Source organism: Macaca thibetana, chromosome 6 (genome assembly GCF_024542745.1).
Source record: "Macaca thibetana thibetana isolate TM-01 chromosome 6, ASM2454274v1, whole genome shotgun sequence".
In the NCBI taxonomy this organism is placed as follows: domain Eukaryota; kingdom Metazoa; phylum Chordata; class Mammalia; order Primates; family Cercopithecidae; genus Macaca; species Macaca thibetana.
Window position 1 is genome coordinate 26,820,345 of NC_065583.1, and position 23,573 is coordinate 26,843,917.

General features: G+C 45.2%; 2 protein-coding genes across 2 annotated transcripts in view; one reads left to right on the forward strand and one right to left on the reverse strand.

Moving 5' to 3' along the window:
• Positions 1–842: 842 nt before the first annotated feature.
• LOC126956758 (small nuclear ribonucleoprotein G) lies at positions 843–1,230 on the reverse strand. The gene has a single exon (XM_050793971.1). It carries the CDS (start codon positions 1,181–1,183, stop codon positions 953–955), a length of 231 nt encoding a protein of 76 aa, XP_050649928.1. The 5' UTR covers positions 1,184–1,230; the 3' UTR covers positions 843–952.
• Positions 1,231–5,870: 4,640 nt separating this feature from the next.
• The window catches only part of FAXDC2 (fatty acid hydroxylase domain containing 2), a 31,715-nt gene continuing 14,012 nt past the window's right edge, over positions 5,871–23,573 (forward strand). Inside the window, exons 1-4 of the mRNA XM_050793947.1 lie at positions 5,871–6,298; positions 19,044–19,091; positions 21,405–21,496; positions 21,615–21,718. Coding sequence (XP_050649904.1) covers positions 19,044–19,091; positions 21,405–21,496; positions 21,615–21,718 — 244 coding nt within the window. The 5' untranslated portion in view covers positions 5,871–6,298. The remainder of the gene's footprint in view (positions 6,299–19,043; positions 19,092–21,404; positions 21,497–21,614; positions 21,719–23,573) is intronic.

The following is a 23,573-nucleotide window of genomic DNA, read 5'->3' on the forward strand; positions in this document are numbered from 1 at the left end:
TCGATAAACGGCATGTCTCAGTTTGCTCTCTCTATAACAGTCGATTTGGGGCCGGGCGCGGTGACTCCCTGGGCCTGTAATCCCAGCACTTGGGGAGGCCGAGGCGGACAGATCACCTTAGGTCAGGAGTTCAACACTAGCCTGGCCAACATGACAAAACCCTGTCTCTACTAAATAATACAAAAATTAGCTGGGCGTGGTGGAGGGCACCTTTAATCCCAACTACTCTGGAGGCTGAGGCAGGGAGAATTGCTTGAACCTAGGAGGCGGAGGTTGCAGTGAGCCTAGATCGCGCCACTGCGCTCCAGCCTGGGCAACAGAGCAAGACTCCGTCTCAAAAAAATAATAAACAGTGATTCGGTTGAGGAATACACTGATAAAGAAGGCAGGCAAGTTTCCCATTCACCAGTCAGTTCTGTGGGTTTCTAACGTGCTTTCGCCCACTTATAATTAGAGTCAGGAGAGGCTAGCACTGACAGGCAGGCAGTAGTCACATGAAAAGTGGCCTCCCCAGTCCTTTCTTGGAATTTTGTTTTTTCCTGTGGCACTGTGCCTGGTGTGTGTTAAAACAAACAGGAAACACCGTGTCCAGCCCCACCACCACCCCTCACCCAGAACTGGGTGCTCGTTTCTCAAATTATTGAAAACAAATATAAAGCAAGCATAGATGGATTGTATTTTAGGAGGAGCTGGAATGTTATTTTATTTTATTTTCACATTTAATAAGATTCTTCCACTTTAATGCATAAAACCCTTTGATATCAGTGTCAACCAGGAAAATTCATGTTAGAAAAAATTGGAATGAGAGCTAATATTCTATATTCAGAACATTTGAGAAAGCATTTTTGACTATTACAAAAGTTTATTTAACAAAAAGTCTAATATGAAAATGTATATGACCTAATTTCCCTATGGAGAGAGGACATGGGTTTCTCTGCTGAACAGCCATTATTTATACTCGTTCCAAGGCTTCTAACATGATGATACTATTTCCTCGTATTACCACCATTCCAATATTGTTCTGTTGCCCACTAGTTGCCATCTCCACACATTCATCTATCACAAGGTTCATAAAGGGATCAAATCCCCGCAATATTCCTTGGACATGTCTGCCACCATTTAATTTCAATGATAACTTCTTGTCCATAAATTTTTTCAACTCAGGAGGGTGAGCTTTGCTCATGGCGTATACTCCGCGGGCTCACAGATGCCTTGGAACTGAATCTATTTTATTTTTTAGACAAGAGTCTCGCTCTGGCACCCAGACTGGAGTGCAGTGGTGCAATCTCTGCTCACTGCAAGCTCCGCCTCCAGGGTCCACGCCATTCTCCTGCCTCAGCCTCCAGAGTAGCTAGGACCACAGGCGCCCGCCACTGCGCCTGGCTAATTTTTTGTATTTTTTTTAAGTAGAAAAGGGGTTTCACCATGTTGGCCAGGATGGTCTCGATCTCCTGGCCTAGTGATCCACTCGCCTTAGCTTCCCAAAGTGCTGGGATTACAGGCATGAGCCACCGCGCCCGGCCTAGAGTGTTACCTTTTGAACATTGGATATGATGCTGTACTCATGGATATCGCAAACTTAGAATAATTTTCCAGAAGTCACTGCTTCCCAGTCGGAAGGAGGTCCCAAATGAATGAGACGGTAGTTGGAAAAGAATATATTCAGTGATATCATTTCATATTTGAGAAGAAAACTCTATTGCTTTTTGAGATGAGGGTCTTGCCACGTTATCCAGGCTGGTCTTGAATCCCTGGGCACCCAGGCTCAAGTAATCCTCCCCACTCAGCCTCCTGAGTACCTGGGATTACAGGTGCATGCCACTGCTCCTGGCCCCTACTGTTTTTGAGCTGCAAACTATAGAAAGTCAGGTTCCAACAAATCTCATTTGGGAGAGTATACGTTTTTGGTTTTTGGTGTTTTTTTTGTTTGTTTGTTTTTTGAGATGAGTTTCGCTCTTGTTTCCCAGGCTGGAGTGCAATGGCCCGATCTTGGCTCACCGCAACCTCTGCCTCCCAAGTTCAAGCGATTCTCCTGCCTCAGCCTCCAAGTAGCTGGGATTACAGGCATGCGCCACCATGCCCAGCTGATACTGTATTTTTAATAGAGACGGGGTTTCTCCATGTTGGTCAGGCTGGTCTCGAACTGTCGACCTCAGGTGATCCGCCCGCCTTGGCCTCCTAAAGTGCTGAGATTACAGGCGTGAGCCACCGCGCCAGGTCTTCTCAATTTTCTTAAACTTATACTCTCCTGCCGGGTGCGGCGGCTCACGCCTGTAATCCCAGCACTTTGGGAGGCTGAGGTGGGCGGATCACGAGCTCAGAAGATAGAGACCATGGTGGAACCCCTTCTCTACTAAAAATACAAAAAAAATTAGCTGAGTGTGGTGGCGCACGCCTATAATCCCAGCTACTCGGGAGGCTGAGGCAGGAGAATCGCTTGAACTTGGGAGGTGTAGGTTGCAGTATGCCGAGATCGCGCCGCTGCACTCCAGCCTGGCGACAGAGAGCGAGATTCCGTCTCAAAAAGAAAAAAAGAAAATTGAGAAACACTAGTTATAAAATGAATGGGACCTCTTAAGAACCACACAGCTGTCCAGGCGTGCTGGCTCACGCCTGCGAGGCGGGCGGATCATGAGGTCAGGAGATTGAGACCATCCTGGCTAACGCGATGAAACCGCGTCTCTACTAAAAATACACAAAATTAGCCAGGCGTGGTGGCAGGCGACTGTAGTCCCAGCTACTCCGGAGGCTGAGGCAGCAGAATGGTGTGAATCCGGGAGGCGGAGCTTACAGTGAGCTGAGATCATGCCACTGCACTCCAGTCTGGGCGGCACTGCCAGACTCTGTCTAAAAAAAAAAAAAAACCGCTGATGTCTGATGTCTGATAACAGGAAGACCAATCAAGCTTTCCCATTATTCCCAACTCAGATCTGCATTCTCCCAGGCTCTCAAGTTCTCTCCTCAGGAACACTTCGTTTCAAGGAGATCAACCAGGAGGATTGAGCAATTCCTTGAAGATAGGATGGAGAGGCCGGGCATGGTGGCTCATGCCTGTAATCCCAGAACTTTGGGAGGCCAAGGAGGGTGGATCTCCTGAGGACAGGAGTTAAAAACCACCCTGGCCAACATGGTGAAACCCAGTCTCTACAAAAATACAAAAATTAGCCAGGCATGACGGCAGGTGCCTGTAATCCGAGCTACTCAGGAGGCTGAGGCAAGACAGTCGCTTGAAACTGGGAGGTGGAGTTTGCAGTGGGTCAAGATCACACCATGGCACTCCAGCCTAGGCAACAGAGCCAGACTCCTTTTCAAAAAAAAAAAAAAAAAAGATAGGATGGAGAGAACACCCAGGAAGACTGCAGACCTTCTCACTAGAGGGATGCTCTTCTCTCTAAGGCTTGCTCAGCAATCAACTATTTACTGAAGACCAGTGTTACTAGTGCCAGAGTTATTACTCCCATGGAAATACATAAAGACCCTATATGAAAATTATTGTAGGAAAAAAGTACCTACTACTCCAGGGAGTGTTGACCACTTAAGCTAAAAAAGTTCAAGAGGAAAAGAATTAGGCTGGGCACAATGGCTCATACCTGTAATCTTAGCACTTTGGGAGGCTAAAGCACTTTGGAAGGCTGAGGCAGGAGGATCACTTGAGGCGAGGATTTTGGGACAAGACTGGACAACATAGCAACACCCCATATCTTAAAAAAAAAGAGAGAGAGAGAAAAGAACTGGAGACACAATACTTGACAGAAACAGGAAGGAAATTCTGGGTGAGAGGATTAGCGTAAGCAAAGATACGGACATAGAGACAATAGGAAATAGGAAAAAAAGTTTCTGCACATCATAGTAAGTGAAAAATAAATGTTTGCACATGACAGTGATGCTTGGCATTAGAAAGTAGGAAGGAAGCTAGGCACAGTGAATCATACCTGTAATCCAGCAATTTGGGAGACTGAGGCAGGAGGATTGCTTGAGTCAGGAGTTCAAGACCAGCCTGGGCAACATAGCCAGACTCTGTCTCTACAAAAAAATTTTTTTTTAATTAGTGGGGCATGGTGGTATGTTCCTGTAGTCCAACTGCTTGGGAGGATCTGAGGCCAGAAAGTTGAGACTGCAGTGAGCCATAGTTGAGCCATTGCACTCCAGCCTGGGTGACAGAGTGAAACCCTGTGTCTAAAGAAATTTTTTTTTTTTGAGACAGAGTCTCGCTCTGTTGGTTGCCCAGGCTGGAGTGCAGTGGTGCAATCTCGGCTCACTGCAACCTCTGCCTCCTGGGTTCAAGCAATTCTCCTGCCTCAGCCTCCCAAGTAGCTGGGACTACAGGCGCCCGTCATCACGCCTGGCTAATTTTCGTATTTTTAGTAGAGATGGGGTTTCACCGTGCTAGCCAGGATGGTCTCGATCTCCTGACAGGGAGATTTATTTATTTATTTATTTATTTATTTTTATTTATTTTAGAGACAGGGCCTCATTATGTTGCCCAGGCTGGTCCCTAACTCCTGGGCTTAAGAAATCCTCCTGCCAGGTCAGGCACAGTGGCTCATGCCTGTAGTCCCAGCACTTTGGGAGACTGAGGCGGGCAGATCACGAGGTCAGGAGTTTAAGACCAGCCTGGCCAATATGGTGAAACCCCATCTCTACTAAAAAAAAAATACAAAAATTAGCCGGGCGTGGTGGCACTACTCAGGAGGCTGAGGCAGAAGAATAGCTTGAACCTGGGAGGCGGAGGTTGCAGTTAGCCATGATCATGCCATTACACTCCAGCCTGGGTGACAGAGCGAGACTCCATCTCAAAAAATTAAAAAAAAGAAATCCTCTTGCCCCAGCTTTCCAAAGATTGCTGAGATTACAGGCATGAGCCACTGCTCCCAGCATTTTTTTTGTTTTGTTTTTTAGAGACAGGCAGGGTCCCACTCTGTCACTCAGGTTGGAGTGCGGTGGCACAATCATAGCTTACTGCAGACTCCAACTCCTGGGCTGAAGCCATTCTCCCACCTCAGCCTCCTGAGTAGCTGGGATAACAGACATGCGCCAGTAAGCTAATTTTTTTGTATACGTAGTAGAAATGGGGTTTTGCTATGTTGCCCAGGCTGGTCTCAAACTCTTGGCCTCAAGTGATCCTCCCGTCTTGGTCTTCCAAAGTGCTGAGATTATATGCATGAGCTGCCGTGCCCAGCCAAGTTCCTGAGTTTTGTTTATTTTGGAAGGAGTCTTCCTATGTTGCCCAGGCTGGTCTCAAATACCTGGGCTCAAGCGATCCTCCGACTTCAGTCTCCCAAATAGCTGGGACTACAGGTGAGCACCACCATGCCCAGCCAATCTCCATGTTTGATTGTTAAGTGGAAAAAGCAAAGTGCACAACAAACATACTATGGAGCTGTTGCTAAAGGAGAAGCACAAGGCCTACACATGTTTTTATTTACATATGTAAGCTCTGGAAGGATATACAAAAATCTGGTCACAGGGGTTGCCTCTTGGGAGGAAAAAAAGGGGACTGAGGAGAAATAAAAAGACTTTTCATTTACATTCTTTTGACCCTATTGTATTTTATATCATTTGCACATTTATTTAAAAATAGTTTTCAGAAATTTAAAAGCAGCTCTTTTTCTAAAGTGCTCTTCACTTCATGTCATGGGTCCTGTATCCTAAGTTCCCCTATTTCAATCACAGTGCAAATTCACCCTTCATAGGCGTGCCTTTCCCGCATCTAGACTCACTAGAAATAGCTGATGTATCTCTCCTCCCTTGCCTGCCCTCCACAGGAAGAGAAGCAATGAAAAAAAAGAAAATGAGATCCTCTGGTCTCTGTCACCTTTTTATCAACTTGTACTACCTGCCATTATCTGACACCCACATCTTTTCTTGAATCTGCCTCCTCCTATGGGACAGCAACATTTTCTTAAGTTGCAGATGATGGAGAAAAAAAATTTAAAGAAAAAAAGGGGGCAGGGGGAGGGAAGCCCAGAGTTTGGCCAAATGCACTTTTTTCAAGTTCTTGCTTGAGCTTAGATTTCCTTTCCGCTTTAAGGACATGCCCTCCGGAAAGAAGGGTGTTTTGTTTCCAGCCAACACGGAACCAAACTTTTTCATCACGTGCCTGGCCCAAGCCAGTACGCAGCTCTGTAATGAGATCACCATGGCCAACCTCCCACCCGAGCAAAAACAAGGTTAGCCGGCAGCACAGCGGCAGCACAGCGGCAGCAGCAGCCACCAAAGTGGGGGCTGAAAGGGAAGAGAACTTAGATTTGACCTGTGCAAGGACCACAGAGGAGCCTGGACACAGCCCACTGCTGAGGTAAGTGGGAACTATGGGGGAGGGGTGGTGTTTGCAAAGGTCAGGACATGTCCAAGTTCACTTAAAGTAAGGGCAAAACACACTCTTCCCACCTCCGCCACCACCCTGTCCTCTCTACTTATGTCAGGGTTAGATTTGCCTCCAGACAGTGTCCTAGGACATTTCTGTAGTGCAGTCGCCTCGTCTCTTACTAATGTCTGCATCCTCTGCCTGTGTTTGTACCATCTACCTCCTCAGTAGTCTAATTTTGCTAGCAATTGACAGGTGATTGTAATGGACAAGTAATTGTTTGACTTTAAAACCATGTAAAGGAGCAACTCATAAGTCAGAACTCAAATGAGAGACAGAACAAACTGGAAGAGACTGTTGGGAAGCAACTGCTGCCTAATTGCTTCTCACCTCTAATCTGCCATCACCTGGAAGGTAGGGGGCAAAATACAACAGTTTTAAAGTCTCTGGATAGATGTGTGGGTTATGAGCTAGACAAGTAGGTCGAAACTCTTTTGATGCAACATATACTTGGATTTACCGACAGTGACTCCAGTTGTTACATCGTTAGTGGCTTGATAGTACCTATGGAAACACTCCACGAAGGTTATTGGGTAAAGGGCATACAGTAAGGTGTGTAGATGGAGATGAACAATAGAACAGTGGCTTTCCAGGTGCTCCTTATAGGCCCTTTGGGGCTTAAGGCAAGCAAGATAAGATGCCGATTTGTGGGTTGCTTCAGTTTAATGTGCAATTCCAATTAAATTTCTTTGAGTGGGATATACAGATTCGATTCAATTTGCTAAAACACAAATGCACTAAGCATCAGCTTCTAACTTTACTTAGGAAAGTAACTAGCACAAGGGAATGGCGCTAAAATGTTCAATAGCAAAAGTTGGACACTTTTTGAGGGCAAAAAGCAATGCTTTTGATTCGTGTATCTCTTATTCGACAAATCCTTCTTGAGTATCTGCTACATGCCAGGCTTGGGCTTGATTCCGTGGATCTCATGGTAAACAAGACAGGCAGGTTCTCGGCCTCATGGACATGCAATCAAGCAGAACAGTAAGCGCAAAGTGTGCGAGTATCATGCAGCAAAAGGAGTGAAGAGAGTATACTAAAACTGGCCCATGGGAATCATTTTTAACCTTTCCTTTCATGCATTTTCATCTTCTGTTTTTGTTTCTGTTTTTTGTTTTTTGAGATGGAGTCTCACTCTGTCACCCAGGCTGGAGTGCAGTGGCGCAATTTTGGCTCACTGCAACCTCTACCTCCTGGGTTCAAATGATTCTCCTGCCTCAGCCCCCCAAGTAGGTGGGATTACAGGTGCCTGCCACCACACCCGGCTAATTTTTGTATTTTTAGTAGAGATGGGGTTTCACCATGTTGGCCAGGCTGGTCTCCAACTCCTGACCTCAGGTGATCCACCCACCTCGGCCTCCCAAAGTGCTGGGATTACAGGCATGAGCCAACGTGCCCAGCTGCATTTAATCTTTATTTATTTATTTTTTTTCTTTTTCGGAGGCAGACTCTCGCTCCAGCGCCCAGGCTGGAGTGCAGTGGTGTGATCTTGGCTCACTGCAACCTCCGCCTCCCAGGTTCAAGTGATTCTCCTGTCTCAACCTCCAGAGTAGCTGGGATTACAGGTGGGCACCACCACACCCAGTTAATTTTTGTATTTTAGTAGAGATGGAGTTTCTTTTTTTGTTTTTTGTTTTTTTTTTTTTTGAGACGGAGTCTCGCTCTGTCGCCCAGGCTGGAGTGCAGTGGCCGGATCTCAGCTCACTGCAAGCTCCGCCTCCTGGGTTCACGCCATTCTCCTGCCTCAGCCTCCCGAGTAGCTGGGACTACAGGCGCCCGCCACCTCGCCCGGCTAGTTTTTTGTATTTTTTTTAGTAGAGACGGGGTTTCACCGTGTTAGCCAGGATGGTCTCGATCTCCTGACCTCGTGATCCGCCCGTCTCGGCCTCCCAAAGTGCTGGGATTACAGGCTTGAGCCACCGCGCCCGGCCAAGACGGAGTTTCACCATGTTGGCCAGGCTGGTCTCAAACTCCTGACCTCAGGTGATCCGCCCACCTCGACCTTCCAAAATGCTGGGATTACTTACGTGAGCCACCGCTCCCGGCCGCATTTCATCTTCTTAAATGAATATCGGCCACTCTGTCTTCTATATAAGCCTCAGATTAGTACAGATGTTGAGTCATAGCAGCTCCTCAAAACCCTCTTCACCAGAGGCTTTAAGCTGTGTAATTACATTACAGGTCAGTCTCAGCCCTGGAGGCCGACTGCTCAGCTTTTTCCTAGCATGCAGTCTGAGAGCAGAGGCTGAAGTAAGGGGAGTTCTAATCTTTGGGACAGTTGCCCTCTCCCTGTGTCATTTCTTATGAAATAGAATTTATGCTATTCCCAAAATACGTACAGCACTAGGCAAAGTGTTAAGAAGCCTAGATTTTGCCAGAAACCATGTGGAGTTTGGAGCAAGTCACTTCTACTATCTAGGGCTTCCTCCTCAGCTTATAAAATGGAAGGGGTAAGCCAGATGAACATGAGGTCTTTTTTTTCCCCCTTTAAGAGTAAATTGTCTCAATAATTTTACAAGATATTTACAAAATAATACACTTTCACATAAAGGTGATGCATTTATATTTATAAAATAGGAACATTCATCAATCATGCAGAATATCTAGGAAACAAGAATATGAAAGAAAATCTGGGTCGGGCACGGTGGCTTATGCCTGTAATCCCAGCACTTTGGGAGGCCGAGGTGGGCATATCACCTGAGGTCAGGAGTTCTAGACCAGCCTGGCCAACATGGTGAAACCCCGTCTCTACTAAAAATACAAAAAATTAGCCAGGTGTGGTGGGGGTGGGTGCCTGTAATCCCAGCTACTTGGGAGGCTGAGGCAGGAGAATCGCTTGAACCCGGGAGGCGGAGGCTGCAGTAAGCCAAAGTCATGCCATTGCACTCCAGCCTGGGCAACATGAGTGAGACTCCATCTCAAAAAAAAAAAAAAAAAAAAAAGAAAATCTGAAAGAGTTGGGCTGCAGATAAATAAAACTCAAGATTAAACCATCTGTATTCCTTCCAGCTTCACTTTATTCCTATGTCCTTTACTCAGATTCTTGAGGTTGTAAACATTAGCTATAGCTTCACTGTGTCATTTATCTAGATTGGGGATTCCTTAATAAAAAGCCTGCATAATGAGAATCATCTGCTTTCAACAAAACCACATAGGCAGGGCAGAGTGGCTCACGCCTGGAATCCCAGCACTTTGGGAGACCAAGATCGCTTGAGCCCAAGGGTCTAAGACCAGCTTGGGCAACATAGGGAGATCCCACCTTTACAAACATTTTTTAAAAATTCACCGCCGACATGGTGGCACAGACCTGTAGTCCCAGTTACTCAGGGGACTGAGGTGGGAGGATCACTGGAGCATAGAAGATTGAGGCTGCGGTGAGCTATGATTGAGCCATTGCACTTCAGTCTGGGCAACAGAGCAAGATGTTATCTCTAAAAAATAAATAAAATCCTTGGTTCACACTAAAAAACAAACAAACAAACAAAAAACCAGAACCACACCAAAAAGCATCTAATTTGCTACTAGGGAGGCTGAGGCAGGAGGATCACCTGACCCCAGGAAGTCGAGGCTGCAGTGAATCATGACTGGGTCACTGCACTCCAGCCTGGGTAACCGAGTGAAACCCTGTCTCAAAATAAATAAATAAATAAAATTTGGATAAACTCACAATAGATATCAAATTCACATTAAGGGAGTATCTATTCATTGTTGTAAAATATTAGAATCTTTGGCCAGGCATGGTGGCTCATGCCTATAATCCCAACACTTTGGGAGGCTGAGGTGGGAACATCACTTGAACCCAGGAGTTTGATACCAGCCTGGGCAAAGTAGTGAGACCCCGTCTCTAAAAATTAAAAAAAATAAATAAATGTTTTAAAAATCTTTACTTTTAGTGCACTTCATTTCTTTCTGTCCTCTGAATGTATTCCATTCTAAAATAAGTATGCCATTATCCTCCTTTCTCTGGAAAATCAAAGTTATACGATTTTATAAAATAGGGCAAAAAGCATGTCTTATTCATCTTTCTATCCCCTGTGCCTAGCATTGTCTCTGGCATGTGATAAATATTTCTTGAAAGAATAATTAGTATTTTAGAGAAAACCTGTCCTTTGGTATTAAAACACACACACACACACACGTGTGTGCACACGCACACACATACACACTATCTAGTTCACTATTCATGGCTAATACAAGCCAATCTCATTCCTTTGTGTCCCTTTCAATCCCTGACACTTAACCCTGTGTTCATCAATATCAATGTATTCTATACTTTTGTAGTCTCAGTTGGTATAATGAGCACTGAATTCAAGTTCTGCCACTAAATATGTGTCCAGGCCAGGCACAGCGGCTCACGCCTGTAATCCCAACACTTTGGGAAGCCGAGGCAGGCAGATCGTGAGGTCAAAAGATTGAGACCATCCTGGCCAACACGGAGAAACCACGTCTCTACTAAAAAAAAAAAAAAAAAATGACCATCCTGGTTAACACCGTGAAACCCCGTCTCTACTAAAAATACAAAAAAATTAGCCAGGCGAGGTGGCGGGCGCCTGTAGTCCCAGCTACTCGGGAGGCTGAGACAGGAGAATGGCGTGAACCCGGGAGGGAGCTTGCAGTGAGCCAAGATCGCGCCACTGCACTCCAGCCTGGGCGACAGAGTGAGACTTTGTCTCAAAAAAAAAAAAAACCAAAAAAAAACAAAAAAACAAAAATTAGCTGGACTTGGTGATGCATGCCTGTAATCCCAGCTACTCAGGAGGCTGAAGCAGGAGAATTGCTTGAACCCGGGAGGCAGAGGATGCAGTGAGCCGAGATCACACCACTGCACTCCAGCCTGCCAACAGAGTAAGACTGCATCTTAAAAAAAAAAAAAATAGGTGTTCAGTTGCAAGCCAAATACTGAATATCTCTGCACCTCCACTTCTTCAGATAGGTAATGGAGGCATCTGAATAGATGAGCTCTAATACGACTTCCAGTTTTTTGTTTTTTTGTTTTTTTTTTTTTGAGAGTCTTGCTCTGTGGCCCAGGTTGGAGCATAAGCCACCATATCTGGCTAATTTTTTTAATATTAATATTTTGTGGATACAGGGCTCCCTGTGTTTCCCAGACTGACTCAAGCAATCCTCCCGCTTCAGCCTCTCAAAGTGCTGGGATGACAGGCGTGAGCCACCATGCCCAGTCCAACTTCTAGTTCTTAAGACGGCACACTTCAAAAGGTAGAAAAAAAGAATTAGTCAAGTCAGAGAAAGTAATGACTATGGTACTTCAGTGTATTAGTAAATGTTGTTGCTAGTTTTATTGCCAAAATTTCTAACTTGAACACTATCATTAGCAAAGAGTGTTAAGGAGCTTCTTTGGGTGAAGACCCATCTGCCTACCATGTTTGAGGTCTCCCCTAGAACCTTTCTGACTGACCATGTTCATGTAAAACTGAAAACATGTCCTCAGGCAGGCGGAGAGGCACAGAAAGCAAGCTGCTTTGGCATAAAATATTCAGCAGAACAATACAGTTGGAGGACTCAGTACCTAGATAAGTATCTCTGGAGATGGCATATGGCCATATTGGCATAACTAAAGAATAAATGACATGTCAGGAAATGCTTCGTTGGTTCTAATGAAATGAGATGTCAACAGATAAATGCTGCTGCTCTTACAGCCAAGAAGCATTCCCACGACCAGAAAGTAAGCAATCATTTTCCCTTTGGCCAGAAGGCGTACGTGGAGCATAGGAGTCCAGTGTCAAACATACTTATCAGCCCCCTAATCACTCAGTCTCAGCAATACCCAGTTTCCATAACATGGACACAGTGGGCGTGATCAGCACTCTGCCCTGTAGAGTGAACCAGAGCTGCCTTCTTCCAGAGCCAAGATCTTATTGTACTGACAGTCATCTAGTTCCTCTTGGTTTTTGTTTTTAATTGCAATATCTGATTCTGTTTCTTTATACTTTATACCCAGCCTGTATGTCAAAAGGGTTTGAGGTAGCTTCCAATAAAAGGATATATAGAACAGCTTCAAATAAATAAAAACTGATAAGAAACCATCAGACAATAACCTATATCATTTTGGTGGGGAAGGTGTGATTTGTAGAGAAAATAAACAGGTGCTTTAAAAAGAGGGGTAAAAATGGATTATCCAATTTTCTTTGCACACCATAAGAAAGCATACCACTTCTTCCAAAGAGGAAAAACTTCTGTGCACTTATTCTTTTTTGGTCTTTATCTGCTCAGTCTCTATGTGTACTTGTTTCTTTTTTTTTTTTTTTTTTTTTTTTTTTTTTTGGAGGCAGGGTCTTGCTCTGTCATCCAGGCAGGAGTGCAGTGATGCAATCACAGCTCATTGCAACCTCCACCTCCCCAGCTCAAGTGATCTTCCCACCTAATCTTTTTTAATTTTTTGAAGAGACAGGGTCTCACTATGTTGTCCAGGCTGGTCTTTTTTTTTTTTTTTTTTTTTTTTTTTGAGACAGAGTTTTACTCTGTTGCCCAGGCTGGAGTGCAGTGGCGTAATCTCAACTCACTACAGCCTCCACTTCCCAGGTTCAAGCAATTTTCCTGTCTCAGCCTCCCAGTAGCTGGGATTACAGGTGCCCACCACCATGCCCAGCTAATTTTTGTATTTTTACTATAAGTAGGGTTTTGCCATGTTGGCCAGGCTGGTCTTGAACTCCTGACCTCAAACAATCCACCCACCTTGGCCTCCAAAGTGCTCGGATTATAGGCATGAGCCACTGCACCCGACCCCAGACTGGTCTTAAACTCCCAGGTTTAAGCAATCCTCCTGCCTTGGCCTCCCAAAGTGCTGGGAATACAGGCATGAGCCACCCTGCCCAGCCATACTTAACTTCTTTATTGGAATCATCTTCTGTATCCTCATAAAAAGTATACTGCTTCTTCTTAACAACTAAATAATGGAGTAGGGAATGTCGTCAATGGCTATTTTGGTATTCATGTGGCAGACTGTTAAATATTTTTTTCTCTTCTATCTATCTTGTTTAACTATGGTCTCACTAAAAACAGCATTCTTCAGATAAGCTAAAATGCAGTCTGGGAAGAAAGTTCAGTTTTGAAGTTGGAGACCATGTATCCAAGAGCATGAAGAAAGCCTGGACACTGTCTTCCCTATAGAGATTTCTTGGTATACCAGATCTCCTGCCTGTCTAGTAGTTTCTTAGCTCTGGCCCAGACCTCTAGCCCAGTACTTTGGATATAAATTTCGGAATGATGAATATGAATCCAGACTGAGAGTTTCTCATTTTTGCATCTTCGGCAATTTCTACAGCTCCTTGCACATAGTAAGTTCATAAATGTTTTTGGAAGGAATGGATGAGCTCCTAAAGATCAAAGGCCATGTCTCATTTGCTTTGCAAGCTCTTAGCAAAGATAATGGAGTTGATAAGACAGGGAAAAGGCTAGGAGACTTGGACTTGTAAGTGAAGTTCCCTGTGGCATGGCATGGCAGAAATAGTTCTATAAGCTTGAAAAGCAAACAAACCAACCCCAATTCCTCTCTACTCCCTTCCCAAACAGGATAGTTATCTCAACAGGGTCAACAGAACCTTTTATACTTCCTACACTGAAGAGGAAAATCCACATTGACACGAAGGCTCTGCCTGTTTGCAGATGGTTTGCAGACATTCAGATCTCCCAAGTATTTCCCAAGTTGAGGTGTTTGTTTTGACACTTGGTTCCTTGTCATCAAAATATTTGAGCTGGGCCTGGTGGTTCATGCCTGTAATCCCAGTGCTTGGGAGACTGAGGCAGGAGGATCTCTTAAGCCCAGGAGTTAGAGACTAGCCTCAGCAACATAGCAAGACCCCATCTCTATTTTTTTTTTTTTTTTTTTAAAGAGGGCTGGGTGCAGTGGCTCACACCTGTAATCGCAGCACTTTGGAAGGCCAAGGCAGGCAGATCATGAGGTAGGAGATCGAGACCATCCTGGCAAAAATGGTGAAACCCCGTCTCTAGTAAAAAAAAAAAAAAAAAAAAAAAAAAAAAAAAATTAGCTGGGCGTGGTGGTGCGTGCCTGTAATCCCAGCTACTTGGGAGGCTGAGGCAGGAGAATTGCCTGAACCTGGGAGGCAGAGGTTACTGTGAGCCGATATGGCACCACTGCACTCCAGCGAGAGTGACAGAGCAAGACTCCGTCTCAAAAAAAAAAAAAAAAAAAACAAAAACCACACAAACGGCCGGGCGCAGTGGCTCACATCTGTAATCTCAGCACTTTGGGAGGTCGAGGCGGGTGGATCACACAGTCAGGAGTTTGAGACCAGCCTGGCCAATATGGTGAAACTCCATCTCTACTTAAAAAAAAATACAAAAAAATTAGCTGGGCATGGTGGCATGCCTGTAATCTCAGCTACTAGGGAGGCTGAGGCAGAAGAATTGCAAGAACCCAGGAGGTGGAGGTTGCAGTGAGCCGAGATCGTGCTGCCACGCTCCAGCCAAGGTGAAAGAGTGAGACTCCATCTCAAAAAAAAAAAAAAAAAAAAGGACACAAACAAACAAAAAGCATGGGGGGGGAAATGAAACATTTGATAGGTTTAGCCCTAAAAGTACCTAACACCACTACCTCCCTTGTGCTTAATGATCCATGCTTTTTGGGACTCTGGACAGCAAAGTGCCAGGCTGAAAATGACCCAAGCCAGGCACAGTGGCTCATGCCTGTAATCCCAGCACTTTGGAAGGCCGAGGCAGGTGGATCACCTGAGGTCAGGAGTCCGAGACTGGCCTGGCCAACATGGCGAAACCCCGACTCTATTAAAAATACAAAAAATTAGCTGTGCGTGGTGGCAGGCCCCTGTAATCCCAGGTACTTGGGAGGCCGAGGCAGGATAATCGCTTGAACCAGGGAGGCGGAGGTTGCAGTGAGCCAAGATTGTGCCACTGCACTGCACTCCAGCCTGGGTGACAGAGTGAGACTGCCTCAAAAAAAAAAAAAAAAAAAAAAAGAATATGACCTTGCCTCATTCCAGAATCCTAGCACTGTGTGAAGGGCAGCTTCTCTGAAGGGACCCTTATCTACCTTGGAGATGCAGGCCAAACTCAGAATCGAGCCACAGGAACTGCTTAGGACAATGAGGGTGAAGAAAATAATTATTTAAAGAATAATTATTTGGAATCTTCATAAGCCCAATTTATTAACTAACATCTGTTGTCCTAGTTGTGGGGCAGGGGTGTTTACATAGGTTTAGGCTGAGACTTACCATCCTGAAATGCTTGCTCAGCTGTCCTGGAAGCTCAGGGGGTGCAGAATATGACTACAGAGCACCCTCTAACCCCCAAGTCCACAAAGGAATCCCAGCTGCCGTTCAGTATCAGAACCTGGAGTGAAGGAATGCCTGCAGCTGCACTCTACTAACTTTTCTTTTTCTGGTTTTCCCAGAACTTGCATTGAGGCAGAAACTGCACACTGACAAGCCACAGTAGTTTCCCTTGCTGTCAGTCAGGCAATGTTTGGGAAGGGAGCAGCAGAAGGGAGCATGGGTAAAGCAGGCCTAGGAGTGTGGACAGGGCCCTGTATTATCTAGAGTGTCTGAAACCCATTCCCCTGCCTCCAGGTGGGGGTTAGGCCCACGCCACACCAAACATCCTGACGCCTTCTCTCAAGTCAGAGGCTGTCTCCCTGACAGGTATCCGATGTCTCGGTATTTCTCCCTGAGAGGCTCTTCCTCTAAGCTAACTGCACCCCTCCTACTGTAATGGGACTCACAGTGGTAATGATAAGCAGCTTGCTTATCACCTCCTTCTGGTGTCCTAACTCCTCGAACACTGAAAGACACTTTATAGGTCACCATTCCCTCTTCCTTTCTTCAGCCTAAGTAATCTGTAAAAAAATATGTGGGCTGGGCACAGTGGCTCATGCCTATAATCCTGGCACTTTGGGAGGCCAAGGTGGGAGGATCGCTTGAGCTCATGAATTTGAGATCAGTCTGGGCAATATAGTGAGACCCTGTCTCTACAAAAAATACAAAAATTAGCTGGGTATGGTGGTTTGTGCCTGTAGGCTGTATTCCCAGCTACTCAGAAAGCTGAAGTGGGAGAATTGCTTGAGTCTGGGGGGCTTGAGGCTGGGAGGCAGAGGTTGCAGTGAGCCATGATCAGGCTACTGCACTCCAGCCTGGGCAACAGAGCAAGACCCTGTCTCAAAAAAAAAAAAAAAAAAGAAAAAGAAATGTGAATGAGGCTGGGCATGGTGGTGTACACCTGTAGTCCCAGCTACTCAGAAGGCTAAGGCAGGAGGATCCCTTGAGCCCAGGAGTTTGAGTCCAGCTTGGACACCATAGGGAGACCCCATCTCTTTAAAAAAATCAATTTAAAAAAAGGGTTCACGCCTGTAATTTCAACACTTTGGAAGGCTGAGGCAAGAGGATTGCTTGAAGCCAGGAGTTCAAGACCACCCTGGGCAACAAAGCAAGACCCCCATCTCCTGATTGTTAAAATAAAAATTAAAAAAATATGGGCCAAAGGGGAGCAGTTATTTCCTAAGGTCATAGGTGATAAACATGCATTTAGAATAATAAAACCAAGTACGATCATATACAAAACAATAAAACATCTGCAGAGATGGAAATAAGTGGCACAAAGTCCAGTTTGGAACTTGGGTCCTAAGTCTGGCTTTGCTACTTATCATCTGTAGACTCTGGGAGGTCACCTGCCTCTTCTTGTCTAGATTCTTTCATCCTTGTAACATGGCGGGACCAGATGATCTGTAGTGCTCGTCTCCAGCCAGGTTATGACACTATCTAATAGGGAAGGCCAATGGGATAACATGTGCTAGCTTCTCTGGACGGTGTGCCTGCCTTGAATGCTGTGGTTGGGTCTGTGAGTTTAGTTAGGCTCAGGTGAAAGATGCTGGGAATGACAGGTGCTGTCTACAGGGATGACAGAGTGACGGAGGAGAATTCGTCATCTAAGTTTCAATTACTATTATTTAAATTTAAAATTTTTGAACAACTAGTACATTCATATGGTCCAAAATTTCAACCATATAAAAACAGAAAATATTTATTGCCAGTATTGTTTTTTTGTTTGTTTGTTTGAGACAGGGTCTCACTCTGTTGTCCAGGCTGGATCAGTGGTGTGATCATGGCTCATTGCAGTCTCCGTCTCCCAAGCTCATGTGATCTTCCCAGTTCAGCCTCTCAGGTAGCTGGGACCACAGGCATGTGCTACCACACCTGGCTAATTGTTTTTTATTTTTTGTAGAGACAGGGTGTCTCTATGTTTGCCCAGGCTGGTCTTGAACTCCTGGACTCAAATGATCCTCTTGCCTTGGCCTCCCCAAGTGTTGGGAATACAGGTGTGGGCCACTGCACCTAGCCTCAGACGTATTTCTTTTCTCTTTTTTTGAGACGAAGTGTTGCTTTGTTGCCCAGGCTGGAGTGCAGTGGTGCAATCTCAGCTCACTGCAACCTCTACCTCCCAGGTTCAAGCGATTCTCCTGCCTCAGCCTCCTGAGTAGCTGGAACAACAGGCATGCATCACCATGCCTGGCTAATTTTTGTGTTTTTAGTAGAGATGGGGTTTTGCCATGTTGGCCAGGCTGGTCTTGAACTCCTGATCTCAGGTGATCCACTCACCTTGGCCTCCCAAAGTGCTGGGATTACAGACGTGAGCCACCTGTACCCGGCCCTCAGACATTTTTTTTTTTTTTTTTTTTTTTTTTTTTTTGAGACGGAGTCTCGCTCTGTCGCCCAGGCTGGAGTGCAGTGGCCGGATCTCAGCTCACTGCAAGCTCCGCCTCCCGGGTTCACACCATTCTCCTGCCTCAGCCTCCTGAGTAGCTGGGACTACCGGCGCCTGCCACCTCGCCCGGCTAGTTTTTTGTATTTTTTAGTAGAGACGGGGTTTCACCATGTTAGCCAGGATGGTCTCGATCTCCTGACCTCGTGATCCACCCGTCTCGGCCTCCCAAAGTGCTGGGATTACAGGCTTGAGCTACCGCGCCCGGCCAGACATATTTCTAATGATTGTCCTTCTAGCCAATTCTTGTTAGGCTGCATTTTTAAATGAGGTTAATGCCTGATATTCATATTCTTTTTCTTTTCCATAGAACTGTTGATTGGTTTCCGAAAAATCTTGGTTCATGTTTTTAAACCAACCAACAAGTAATACTAAAGAGCAAACCAAACCAACTTGCTAGAACTACTCTTTGCGTTCTGAGTAAGTTCATTTTTTTTCTCTTACAGCAACAGCTCTCTAATAAAAGGGAGAAATGAAGAGAGCATAAATAAGTTTTTCAAGAAAGCATTAGAATACATTTTTGGCAGGGCGTAGTGGCTCATGCCTGTAATTCCAGCACTTTGGGAGGCCAAGGCAGAAGGATAGCTTGAGTCCAGGAGTTCGAGACTAGCCTGCGTAACATAGTGGGACCCTGCCTCTTAAAAAAGCATTATCATACATTTCTGTAGTTGGTAGACCTAGCAGCTCCCTCCCTTCCATCACTCTTTTTCTTTTCTGGCATTTTTCTAGCTATTCTTGTACATTTATCTTTCCATGTAAGTTTTCAAATCAATTTGTCTGGTTTCAGGAAGAACAACCAACCTATTGTTTTTTTTGTTTTTTTGTTTTTCAAAAATCACTGCTAGCCATACACTTTGATTTTCTCCACTCCCTACTTCCTTAGATGTTTATGAAAATAACTCCCCGGCTTGCCTGTGCTTTCTCATTCCAGATGAAGGGAGAAGCTGGACATATGCTACACAATGAAAAGTCAAAGCAGGTAAATGCCAGCACCTCACCCCCAAACTGGTGAGAATGTAGTCAGTGGCTCTTGCCATAGCTGCACTTGCTATGCATCCAACATCTCCCCCAAGGGTTCGGGGTGGCTGACACATGGTAATGTCTTCATTTCAGTAACTGAGCAGAGTCCCCTTGACTCCAAACTGCCTTTTACCCACAACCCCTTTGCCTGAATGCAGAGTGCAAATGTGCGTTATGGAATTGAAAAGCAAAAAATAAAAAAAAAAAAAAAAAAAAAAAAAAAAAAAAAAAAAAAAAAAAAAAAAAAAAAAAAAAAAAAAAAAAATAAAAAAAAAAAAAAAAAAAAGCTGTAACTGTCCCTCCCTTCTTCTCTTGGCTATCCTGCCTATAGCCCTTGGCATGCCCTATGCCTCAGGCCTTTGGAAAACCCCTTTCTATAACTTCCCTGGGGACAACAGAGGCTTTCTGGGGGTAGCTGAGAACTGGCTCTTGACCCCAGCTAACTCCTGCACTGCGTTTTCCTGCACATCACAGAGGACCTTTGTCCTGTTTATATTTCCTTCATCTGGGCTGCTAGAGAGATGAAAAAACCCAACATCCCCGAACAAGTATCTAATTCTGTATGTGAAATTGAGGTTTTAATCTGAGTTTGGTTTGATCAAACTCAGAAGATTAAAACTTCCAATGAGTCTAGAAAAGTTCCTGAAAATAGCCCTCAGAGGTGAGGCAGGCAGATTACCTGATGTCAGGAGTTCAAGATCAGCCTCGCCAACATAGCGAAACCCCATCTCTACTAAAAATCCAAAAATTAGCTGGGCATGGTGGCAGGCACCTGTAATCCCAGCTACTCCAGAGGCTGAGGCAGGAGAATCGCTTGAACTTGGGAGGTAGAGGTTGCAGTGAGCCGAGATTATACCACTGCACTCCAGCCTGGGCAACAGAGTAAGATTGTCTCAAAAAAAAAAAAAAAAGTAGTGTCCTATTAGATCAGCTCCTCCATCACCCCCTCTGACACCCTGTTCATGGCCCCATTAGCTAATTGCAGATGAGCCCCAGGTACACACACTGTAGGGACCACCACCTCCAGTTATTTCCTATGAAAGAATATGAGCAGACCCCATCTGAATTTAGAAACAGAATATGAGTGGTCATTTGTAATTCCTGTCTGTGGTACAATGGAAACTGGTGATACACCTGGCAGCTGGTGTTTTCCCTCCCTGAATCTGGGGCATTTTTTGGTCATCAAGCTCACAATGACTTCTGGTTTAGAGGAGAACCTTTTGGAGGGGAATATATAAGGACCTCCCAGTGATTTCCAGTGGTCTCTCCTTGACCCACAGAATGGCTAGTCGTCTTGTCCAGCTGGGAGCCTGGGCTAATCTTGCTGGAAGGCAGAGAGGGGTTATTAAAAGTCAGAAAGTGGCTGGGCGCAGTGGCTCGCGCCTGTAATCCCAGCACTTTGGGAGACTGATGTGGGTGAATTGCTTGAGCTTTAGAATTCTACAACATGGCGAAACCCCAGCTAACTTCTCTACTAAAAATACAAAAATTAGCTGGGCATGGTGGCAGGCACCTGTAATCCCAGCTACTCAGGAAGCTGGGGCAGAAGAATCGCTTGAACCCTGGAGGCAGAGGTTGCAGTGAGCTGAGGTGGTGACACTGCACTCCAGCCTGGGTGACAGAGCAACACTCTGCCTCAAAAAAAAAGTCAGAAAAGGTGTACAATTCACTCTTTTCTCCCAAAGCAAGAGGAGGGTAGGAATGGAAAAAATAGGCCTGGCCTATGGACACAGTGAAGCCCATATGACTGGAAAAGGATTTCCTCATCATGGTTTTGGCAGATGCTGCTATGATATCGCAACCTTGCCTGCCCATTGGAATTGCCTGGGGAACCCAGGTCCCACCCCCAGGGACTCTTATGTAATTGGATTGGAGGGGACCCTGGGTATTGGGACTTTTTTAAGCTCCCAGGTGATTCCAATGTGCAGATAATGGGTAGCTCTATTTGCCAAGAGGACTGGTGATGAAATCCTATGGCTGAACAGAGGTTTGCCTGTCCTCTGACTGACAGAATTGCCTGCTAGTTTCTCTGGAGTCAAGCTAATTCCCTTCCCTCCCCCAACTTGAACTCTAATTTTCATAAACACACCCATGTACAGCCTGAGAGCTCCTGATAAGGAAGAGGCTCCCACAGAAGCTGGGAAAAAGTCAGATGTGCCTTCCTGGTTTGTTGAGATCCTGATCCTACAGCATTAATGCTGTGCCTCAGCAGTGAGCTGGGTATAAAGGCAGGAGGCTTGCTGGGGTTTGACATTTCCTTGCCCTCCTCCAGGAGGGATACATCTGGGGCTCTATGAGGAGGACAGCTTTCATCCTGGGCTCTGGACTTCTCTCATTTGTGGCCTTCTGGAACTCAGTGACATGGTAAGTTGGCTCCACCCAGCTAGGGTGCAGTGTGGTGGTGGTTGGGGGTAGATCATAGGGGAAGGAGCTGTCCACCCACTCGTCTTCACCCAGAAACCTGAATGGTTTTTCTTCCAAGGCATCTTCAGAGATTTTGGGGTGCTTCTGGCTACTTTTGGCAAGCCCAGTGGGAGAGGCTGCTGACTACATTTGAAGGGAAGGAGTGGATCCTCTTCTTTATAGGTGAGGTTCCCAGACCACCAGCACCTAGCGTGTGGGTGCATGATTATAACTTAATTCTTTTTCTATTGTTTTGTTCTCTACTTTGGGAATTTTCAGTTTATTATTCCAAGGGATGAGGACTTGAAGTTCAAAAAAGTGGTAGTCCCAAAGAATACTAAACTTGTGGGCAGTCTGGAAACAGGATGTCTAAAAAAAGAGGCTGAGAAGTTGAGACTCCTCCCAAAATATAGAAAAATGAGAAATATTTTATGTAAAAATGAATGCACGTTTAGAGCAATAATCCTGTTTCTACATGTAATTCCACAAGCACAGAGGGCTGCCCTGTCTTGACTGAGACTATGTACCCTGTACTTGGTACAGTCAGTGCTTGACAGCAAGTGGCCAGTCAATAAATATTTACTGACAGCTTAAATGGCTCCAAACAAGCCTAAGTAAATAAATGGAAGGAAAAGCCATGCAAACATAGATATTTATAATAGCATTATCTATAATAGTGATTGTCCTCAATCATACATTCACTCAAATCATAATTATACACAATTTAATATATATTATATGTAATATACATTTATTTATATTATTAATATGATATATAATGTTACTATGTGCTAAACTTGTTTGGAAAATATAGAAATATTTAAGATGGGAGGCCAGGCACAGTGGCTGACGCCTGTAATCCTAGCACTTTGGGAGGCTGAGGCAGGTGGATCACGAGGTTAGGAGTTCGAGACCAGCCTGACCAACACAGTGAAAGCCCATTTCTACTAAAAATACAAAAAATTTAGCTGGGCGTGGTGGCAGTCTCCTGTAATCCCAGCTATTTGGGAGGCTAAGGCAGGGAGAATCGCTTGAACTTGTGAGGGGGGTTGCAGTAAGCCAAGATTGCACCACTGCACTCCAGCCAGGCGACAGTGTGAGGCTTCATCTCGAAAAAAAAAAAACAAAAAAGAAAGAAGTATTTAAGATGGGGCTGGGCACAGTGGCTCACGCCTGTAATCCCAACACTTTGGGAGGCCGAGGCAGGTGGATCACTTGAAGTCAGGGGTTCAAGACCAGCCTGGCCAATATGGCAAAACCCCTTTTTCACTAAACACACACACACAAATTAGCTGGGCGTGATGGTATGTGCCTATAATCTCAGCTACTCGGGAGGCTGAGGCATGAGAATTGCTGATGAACCCGGGAGGCAGAGGTTGCAGTCAGCCTATATGGTGCCACCACACTCCAGCCTGTGCAATAGAGCAAGACTCTGTCTCAAAAAAAAAAAAAAAAAAAAATTAAGATGGGCCAAGATTGGTGGCTCACACCTGTAATCCCAGCACTTTGGGAGGCCGAGGCAGGCAGATCACTTGAGGCCAGAAGTTCAAGACCAGCCTGGCCAACATGTTGAAACCTGTCTCTACTAAAAATACAAAAAATGAACCAGGCATGGTGGCGCATGCCTGTAATCCCAGCTACTCGGGAGGCTGAGGCACAAAAATCGCTTGAACTCAGGAGGCAGAGGTTGCAGAGAGCTGAGATAGTGCCACTGCACTCCAGCCTGGGTGACAGAGCAAGACTCTGTCTCAAAAAACAACACAAAAAGAAATATTTAAATGAAATGTTTCACTCCTCCATTAAAAAATGATGTCACAGTCTAGAAGGGAAGATAAAAAGTGTCAGTTGCCACAAAGCAAAATGCCCCTGAGGATTGTTTTCAACTAGAAGGATAAGTCTGACAATGGGTGGAACATTAAATATGACAGATTTAATGGGATCTTAAGCAGTCATTGAACAATGCAGATTACCTATGTATATGGGGAAAGTGGTAGAAAAACTTTATTAGCTTGAAGCTGCAATCTAAAAAAAAACCCCA